The sequence below is a fragment of the Schistocerca americana genome, chromosome 1 (assembly GCF_021461395.2).
Source record: "Schistocerca americana isolate TAMUIC-IGC-003095 chromosome 1, iqSchAmer2.1, whole genome shotgun sequence".
Classification (NCBI taxonomy): Eukaryota; Metazoa; Arthropoda; class Insecta; order Orthoptera; family Acrididae; genus Schistocerca; species Schistocerca americana.
Window position 1 is genome coordinate 650,570,393 of NC_060119.1, and position 9,671 is coordinate 650,580,063.

A 9,671-nucleotide genomic window follows, 5' to 3' on the forward strand; every position below is an offset into this window, starting at 1 on the left:
TCTTTATGAATTGACACGGCAGGAAATTCCTAAAGACGACATTGGGAGGCTATTTGCTTTCATGTCAACACGAATACGGTAGTGTATTTGTGTCTGTGGTAGTCAGACCTCATAGTGCTGTCGACGATAGACATCAGTTCCAAATGGAATGCAAGTTCAATTATTTAATATCTGTTATTGGATAAGTACCTTCACAGTCACAAATCGGAAATAGCACTAAGGGAGAAAACTAGAAGTTCTAACAGCATCATCAAAATGTCCCAGATATACCAAGATCGTGCGTTGCTGTACGTGCTAACTATACTTGTTTGCTAAAGTGTTATGACTAATGTGCCAATATAGATTTCTGTTTTCCGTTCACTTGCGACCATCGATGGACAGGAACTACTGCTTGATTACGTAAATGAAATTTCTCATTGATCACTCGTCGCCCCAGTGTTAGCAGAAACTGCTTCGCAATAATCATTTCTCTCGTAGCAGTAAGTTATGTCGTCTACTTAAATCTATGTATGTACTGAACTGGGGACCTAGAAATGACGGAGAGGCTTCGTCCCCGCCGTAGCCCTTAGTGGTACACAACCCCACAACAGGCTACAGCAGTCCACTCATCCCATCGCCGCCCTACACCGAACCCAGCGTTACTGCGTTATTGTGCGGTTCGGCCCACACCAAAGTGGACCCCCCCCCCCCCCCTACCACGGGAACGTCTCATTTCAGACGAGTGTAACCCCAGTGTTTGGGGCCGGCCGGTGTGGCCGAGCGGTTCTAGGCGCTACAGTCTGGAACTGCGCGACGGCTGCGGTACAGGTTGGAATCCTGCCTCGGGCATGGATGTGTGTGATGTCCTTAGGTTAGTTAGGTTTAAGTAGTTCTGAGTTCTAGGGGACTGATGACCTCAGAAGTTAAGTCCCATAGTGCTCAGAGCCATTTGAACCCAGTGTTTGGGTGGTAGAGTAATTATGGTGTACGCGTACGTGGAGACAGTGTTTTCGCAGCAATCGCCGACAGAATGTAACTGAGGCGGAATAAGGGCAACCAGCCCGCATTCGTCGAGGCAGATGGAAAACTGCCTTAAAAATCATCCACAGGCTGGCAGGCACACCGGACCTCGACACTAATCCGCCGGCCGGATTCGTGCTGGGGACCGGCACGCCATCCCGCTCGGGATGCAGTGCGTTAGACCGCGCGGCTAACCCGGCGGGCTCTGCTTGAATGACTTACAGCAGTGGGGGTTTCCCTGGAGCGCTAAAATAAAATGATGCTGAACTGTGAAAGCTACTCTCGAAGTTTAATGGTTATTTTACGTAGTCACGAGTAGAATACGTTCGATGTCAGCCGAGCACTTACCTAAGAGGTATATGTGCCTCTGGGCTCCAGATTTTTTATTCATTACAGAACGTCCTTTCCTTGGAACATCAGCGGTTTTGGTGATGTCCTCAAGTAAAGGTGGATGCGAACTATTGTGGAACTTTGTTCAGGCTCTTCATAGAAGGGCTCTTGTAGAAAATTTTTACAGCAGAACCATTGTAGTAGACTCTTAACATCACAATGCTAAACAGTAAGTGTGGTCATTTATATTTCATCTATAGACGCAGATATAACAGTTCAATAGAGAAAATACGTGGAACAGTGCGACTTAGTAAGCTCCACTCAAACATCTCGCGGAAGCACGAAAACGAGAGATCTTCAAAATAATGACACGCTGGAAGGCAATAATTATAGCTGTGTTGCAAATACCAAACAGCCTTTTGAATACCAATATGTAGTTCTAAGAGAATCAGTAAAACCCACTGAAGATGCAGAAGTGTTTCTCAAACTTGTCGGGTAGTAAAACAAAAAACGGCATTTGCTCAGGACAGAACCACATTTCCTTATTACATATGAGAAAATACCGTTTTCTGCGCTGGTAGCGAGGGAAAGATGTGTGAGATTTCAGAGCGGAAAACCTGCTGTCTTCAGGAGTCGTCAGTTATATATCGCTGTTTGTTTCCTGTCACTGCTCCACTGTAAGTGTCGGGGTTCTGAAACACTGCTACCAAATCAGTTAGTATACGGTTTAAGTGAACACCACGAGCCACAACACCCAGTTCAGGTTAAACACTAATATTGATCTGTCCTAGCAGAGGCTGAGTTCCGATACAAGATACGAGCATAGTCGGTTCCCCTAGGTACTCTCTCCATTGGCTACGCCTTAATGTAGGCCAAGCCCGCATACCACTGTGACAGAGGGGCGAACTACCTGGAAGGAGTAACGGTGTATGGCAAGACAGCTGGCTTCTCAAAATCTGTAAGGCTGCTTTTTTCTGTTGACATAATGAGATCTCCCTTTGTTTCATTGTTTGGGTATAAAAGACGAGCCACTATCATTAGATAATTAAATGCACAATTCCAATGAACACATTTATACTTGATACGTTTTTTTCCACTATTTGAAGCCGTCTGAGGCGAGTTAAAATGGTTGAACTTAGCGTAACGTTTATTATCATTCAGCACAAAACAAAACATCTTTCTCTACTTCAACGTGGCGTCGTCAGTGTTGCCACCATACTACACTACTAACCATTAAAATTGCTACACCACGAAGATGACGTTCTACAGACGCGAAATTTAACCGACAGGAAGAAGATGCTGTGATATGCAAATGATTAGCTTTTCAGAGCAATCACACAAGGTTGGCGCCGGTGGCGACACCTACAACGTGCTGACATAAGTTTCCAGCCGATTTCTCATACACACACAGCAGTTGACCGGCGCTGCCTGGTGAAACGTTTTTGTGATGCCTCGTGCAAGGAGGAGAAATGCGTACCATCACGTTTCCGACTTTGATAAAGGTCGGATTGTAGCCTATCGCGACTGCGGTTTATCGTATCGCGACATTGCTCCTCTCGTTGGTCGAGATCCAATTACTGTTAGCAGAATATGATATCGGTGGGTTCAGGAGGGTAATACGGAACGCCGTGCTGGATTCCAAAGGCCTCGCATCACTATCAGTCGAGATGACAGGCATTGTATCCGCATGGCTGTAACGGATCGCGCAGCCACGTCTCGATCCCTGAGTCAACAGATGGGGACGTTTGCAAGACAACAACCATCTGCACGAACAGTTCGACGACGTTTGCAGCAACATGGACTATCAGCTCGGAGACCATGGCTGCGGTTACCCTTGACGCTGCATCACAGACAGGAGCGCCTGCGATGGTGTACTCAACGACGAACCTGGGTGCACGAATGGCAAAACGTCACTTTTTCGGATGAGTCCAGGTTCTGATAACAGCATCATGATGGTCGCATCCGTGTTTGGCGACATCGCGGTGAACGCACATTGGAAGCGTGTATTCGTCATCGCCATACTGGCGTATCACCCGGCGTGACGGTATGGGGTGCCATTGGTTACACGTCTCGGTCACCTCTTGTTCACATTGACAGCACTTTGAACAGTGGACGTTACATTTCAGATGTGTAACGACCCGTGGTTCTACCCTTCATTCGATCCCTGCCAAACGCTACATTTCAGCAGGACAATGCACGATCGCATGTTGCAGGTCCTGTACGGGCCTTTCTGGATACAGAAAATGTTCGACTGCTGCCCTGGCCAGCACATTCTCCAGATCTCTCAATGGTGGCCGAGCAACTGGCTCGTCACAATACGCCAGTCACTACTCTTGATGAAATGTGGTATCGTGTTGAAGCTGCATGGGCAGCTGTACCCGTACACGCCATCCAAGCTCTGTTTGACTCAATGCCCAGGCGTATCAAGGCTGTTATTACGGCCAGAGGTGGTTGTTCTGGGCACTGATTTCTCAGGATCTATGCGCCCAAATTGCGTGAAAATGTACTCACATGTCAGTTCTAGTATAATATATTTGTCCAATGAAGACCCGTTTACCATCTGCATTTCTTCTTGGTGTAGCAATTTTAATGGCCAGTAGTGTATTTATTAGAGTCGAATTTCTAAACTGTTACCCTTGTCATTCTGTAAGTAACCGGCCGTCGTCACGCAAGACTGTGTTATCACTGTCTACAACTGCGCACATGCGTCGGAGAAAACGTTTATTATGGTGGATTTTAACCATACGTTAGAATTACAACGTGTCTTACAAATGAAATGATCATTTATACAGTTCCAATTCTGTACGATTCAGTGCAACAAAGTACACTCCTGGAAATGGAAAAAAGAGCACATTGACACCGGTGTGTCAGACCCACCATACTTGCTCCGGACACTGCGAGAGGGCTGTACAAGCAACGATCACACGCACGGCACAGCGGACACACCAGGAACCGCGGTGTTGGCCGTCGAATGGCGCTAGCTGCGCAGCATTTGTGCACCGCCGCCGTCAGTGTCAGCCAGTTTGCCGTGGCATACGGAGCTCCATCGCAGTCTTTAACACTGGTAGCATGCCGCGACAGCGTGGACGTGAACCGTATGTGCAGTTGACGGACTTTGAGCGAGGGCGTATAGTGGGCATGCGGGAGGCCGGGTGGACGTACCGCCGAATTGCTCAACACGTGGGGCGTGAGGTCTCCACAGTACATCGATATCGTCGCCAGTGGTCGGCGGAAGGTGCACGTGCCCGTCTACCTGGGACCGGACCGCAGCGACGCACGGATGCACGCCAAGACCGTAGGATCCTACGCAGTGCCGTAGGGGACCGCACCGCCACTTCCCAGCAAATTAGGGACGCTGTTGCTCCTGGGGTATCGGCGAGGACCATTCGCAACCGTCTCCATGAAGCTGGGCTACGGTCCCGCACACCGTTAGGCCGTCTTCCGCTCACGCCCCAACATCGTGCAGCCCGCCTCCAGTGGTGTCGCGACAGGCGTGAATGGAGGGACGAATGGAGACGTGTCGTCTTCAGCGATGAGAGTCGCTTCTGCCTTGGTGCCAATGATGGTCGTATGCGTGTTTGGCGCCATGCAGGTGAGCGCCACAATCAGGACTGCATACGACCGAGGCACACAGGGCCAACACCCGGCATCATGGTGTGGGGAGCAATCTCCTACACTGGCCGTACACCACTGGTGATCGTCGAGGGGACACTGAATAGTGCACGGTACATCCAAACCGTCATCGAACCCATCGTTCTACCATTCCTAGACCGGCAAGGGAACTTGCTGTTCCAACAGGACAATGCACGTCCGCATGTATCCCGTGCCACCCAACGTGCTCTAGAAGGTGTAAGTCAACTACCCTGGCCAGCAAGATCTCCGGATCTGTCCCCCATTGAGCATGTTTGGAACTGGATGAAGCGTCGTCTCACGCGGTCTGCACGTCCAGCACGAACGCTGGTCCAACTGTGGCGCCAGGTGGAAATGACATGGCAAGCCGTTCCACAGGACTACATCCAGCATCTCTACGATCGTCTCCATGGGAGAATAGCAGCCTGCATTGCGGCGAAAGGTGGATATACACTGTACTAGTGCCGACATTGTGCATGCTCTGTTGCCTGTGTCTATGTGCCTGTGGTTCTGTCAGTGTGATCATGTGATGTATCGGACCCCAGGAATGTGTCAATAAAGTTTCCCCTTCCTGGGACAATGAATTCACGGTGTTCTTATTTCAATTTCCAGGAGTGTATAATTCGGAGACACTCACAGACTGGCAGTTTTATTTACATGAAAATTACGATTTTAATAATTATATTGATTTAATCGTAGACTGAAGTTGCTTAAAAATAGAAAACCGAGAGTCACTGTATATGGTGCCTGACCAAAATAGTGAAGCACCCAGGAGGAGAGGCAGAAACGGTATGAAATTGCACGGATGGAACGGGTATGTGATGTCATTTCAGTGATTACGATATCGGGTCACTTGCCAGTATGACGCTGCGCGGCCCGTGGCCTGGATGCAGGCACTGATTCGTTTGCGATGAGTGTCATACAGCCGTTGTATCTTCTAATGCGTCACGTTGACCCACAATTGTTGTAACCCGTCCTCCATATTCTGGATACTAGCCCTTTGGCGGAGTCAACATCCGAGCAGATTGTCCCGCACATCTTGTGGGAAGGTTTGGGCACCTTTCTGGTCAAAGGATTACCTCAACATCGCGCAGGAGGGTAGTAGGTTGTAACGTATTACTTTACGCCGTTTCTCATCGAGTGATATACGCTTCTCTCACACAAATAACGATAAAAATTCAAAAATTCAGGGTCATTACCAGCCCAAACCCTTCCTAACCATTTAGAAAAAAAACGGAGCTGGAAAATTATTAGTTTAATTACTTTAATAATTTAATTACAAGTATGGAAATTTCTTTAAGTAGCCAGATAAATAGCACTCCATGTCGTGCAGGAAGCAACTTGATTAAATCAGGATTGGAAATCGGAGTAAGTGAGTAAGATCAACACCATAGAATTTATCTTTCACGTAGATTATTTATTGTATCTAAGTATTTGGTTGCACATCCTAACTACACATAACTGGTGCCTGACTTGAAATATTTAAGTAAGAATTACGTGAGAATGTAACAGAGCACAATTTAACTACAGCAAGAAGAAACACAAAAAACGGGGGTGGGAGACAATGATACTATCATCTCCTTTGCATTCATACCATAAAAATGTCTCAGTGAGATTCGCACTACGATTCTACGCATGCACTATTCTGAACAGAGGTTTAACCAATGCACGAGGTTGTCCGACAATTATTCAACATACTAACTGAGTCTGCTGCTTGCAAACGGCCTAAATAGAGCACGTGGTGCACTCAGAATCATACTGTTGTGCTGCTTTGTAGAAAGCGCACGAAAGAACGGATATTCTTGCAGAAATTATAGCTCATTAAACAAGCAAACTGTTAAAATAAAGACTATTACGGTACTGTGGTGGACTAGAAGGGTCATTGATTACCAAATACGTGGCACAAAATCGACACACAAAAACAAAAGCAACTTCCACAAAATATAAGATTAAAAATCATTGAAAATCATACTCGCTTCGACACAGTATTACACTCACGTACGGTTGAAGTGATCCTAACCAGCTTTTCCTAATCAGATTTACTGTTTGAAATCCTACTTCATCATTGTTCATCGCCTGTAATTATGGCACATTCGGAAAAATAACTCGCTTCACACGCTTCAGTTAAGCTAAAGTTCTTGAGTATTTCAACATTTAAACATAACGAAGTCCTAACTCAACCTGCTTCCTATCACCTGAAACCCCCCTTAAAAGCTACGATCCGTACTCACCAAACGTTTACCGAAGAGTGCCGCTTTCTCTTTCGAGATTACCTAGCTCCCCGTGCACCGGAAGCTACCAGAGGAGTAGCCATCCGTCACCAACCTCACATACAAAAACAGCCTTCGACACAGCCTTCGACTAAGATGGGTAAACCTCTCTGTTCAGGTATTGGAACCCTAAGTTGGTCATCCTGTGCTCTCCTTCGAACGAGAAGCAAAATCGTCTGCTCCCAGTAGACGATGGCCAACTCAGCGTTTCCCACAAAACAAAACCGAAACCCCACATTAAAACACACATATAATATTCAATAGGGCTTATTTGAGAGCCCAGTCTTTCTGGAACAGTTCATGAATTGAGTTAAAATCGGGTAGTAAAGTGAATAAGTTGTACCGAATTCGACAAGCGTCTTATGAAACGACTTCACAGAGACGTTTCAAGGTATACGTGTCGTGTGAGGAGGAGCACTTTCTGTTGAAAAATGTCGCATCAGAGGTAACGCATGAGGATACAGGAACCCATTGACATACTGTTGTGCCGAAGGAATTCCCTCAGTCACTATCGGCCGTGAACTGAACTCATACCCGATGCCCATACCGCTCTCCCTCCCATGGCGGCCGGAATAACACTTCTGTAGCTCTCCAAAACTTTGGAAGAATGAGTCGTTGCCACACCCGCCAACAATGGTAATCCTATGTAGTGCGGCACCACGATTCATCACAGGACACGGTGCGGTGCCATTCATCAGCCTTACAGGCTTCCCGGTCACGCAACCGCTCTAAATGCAGCCTGTTGTGTTATGATGCTAACCGCAGGCCGTAGGCGGAACTAAAGTCACTAAATTTACGCAAATACAGTGCACTGAAAAAAGACAGTATGCTCGTCTGCTCCCAAGAACAAACGTAATTAACACTCAAAAAATAGCTGACAGGCTGAAGGCCTAAATACGAAGCTAAGTTCCTCTGGAAATGCATGCATGTCCGAAGGAGCTTTGCATCGCATTCGGAATAACACATGTCCGCAGCTCGTGGTCTCGCGGTAGCGATCTCGTTTCCCGAGCACGGGGTCCCGGGTTCGATTCCCGCGCGAGCTCAGGGATTTTCACCTGCCTCGAGAGGATTGGGTGTTTCTGTTGTCCTCCTCATTTCATCATCATTCATGAAAGTGGCGAGTTTGGACTGAGAAAAGGTTGGGAATTTGTACGGGCGCTGATAGCCGCGCAGTTGAGCGTCCCACAAACCGAACATCATCATCATCATCATCATCATCATCGGAATAACACAGGGATTGCAATATCGTATTTATCCGCCGACACCGGACAAGCGGCTTGCAAGTAAAACGTCTCGCCCTTACGATAATCTACATAACGGATGTACGAGTAGAAGTTGTCAACACATGTTTGACGACATATGGAAGTTCGTGTCTGGCCGTTAGTCATGCACGGGTAGCCGAATGACAAGGCGACCGCTCGCGATAAGCAGGAAGTACAGGTTCGCGTTCCGGTCGGGTAAAATTTTTCATTGCCGTCCTTCCAGTCTACAGCTGATGGTTGCCCACATTTGCAATTGCGAATATATTTAATGAAATTTCAGAAGAGTTTAGTATGTGCACAGTGAGACCCTACGAAAAACAGCACACAGTCAATGTTCTACCAAAATTTGTCAACCAGGTTACGACATGCAACCACGGAGACCGGGCCGTCAGCGAAGTTGCAGAGGCCAGGTGGTGTCCATCGAGGACGTAGCTGGTCGGCAGCAGACAGTGACGTCGTGGTGGAACGGATGTCCAACTGTAGCTGTGGCTCGACGTGAAGTCTCTCTGCACAGCGGTGCACGAGCCTAAATACTGTCGCGCGGCGGGATATAACAGGATCTGTTGTAGGGCGCATGAATCGCGGATGCAAAAGGGTGCCCCCCTCTCCCCCCTGACCCCTCCCCCCCCACCCATTCCGTGATCCCTGGTGCCATTGCTAGGGCAGTCTAGTGGAACTGCTGCAAAACTGTCTTCTGGTGTGGAGCAATTGCATGCCTTGTAGGCAACCTGCGACATTCTTCTGCCAGCTGTATAGACGGAACGCCGTAACAAGTCGCCAAGTCTCCGACAAATGGTACAGGATAACACCGAATGACGCACAGAGCCCGTCACTAATCCTCGGATGGCAGGGCACTTGACCGTGAAGGTGTTACGATGTTCTTGATGCACAATACGGCGATACTCCCTTGACGTGTTCGGACGTGGTCGACCGAAACCTTGACAACGAGTGTGGACGCCCTCACGTTCCCATGCAGTCCAACACTAAATGCCTCACAAAACTGAATACTGGACGATTTGACCAGCGGGTCAGGTGGAGACCCATGATGACTAACTTTGAAATTCTGTCTCGTGCCGATAACTCTGTCTCACTCGAGTACACATATCCGCATAGCTTTACGAAGTTATGTTATTGGTGTCCAATGATGTTTTCTGAGCGCTTCACTTTTTTTATTTGAATC

At 47.8% G+C, this 9,671-nt stretch overlaps 1 protein-coding gene across 1 annotated transcript in view; it reads right to left on the reverse strand.

Moving 5' to 3' along the window:
• Nucleotides 1-9,067, reverse strand: part of LOC124585841 (chitotriosidase-1-like) — a 102,260-nt gene extending 93,193 nt beyond the window's left edge. Inside the window, exon 1 of the mRNA XM_047131406.1 lies at nucleotides 8,854-9,067. Within this exon, the coding sequence (XP_046987362.1) occupies nucleotides 8,854-9,067 (214 nt within the window). The remainder of the gene's footprint in view (nucleotides 1-8,853) is intronic.
• Nucleotides 9,068-9,671: the final 604 nt, after the last annotated feature.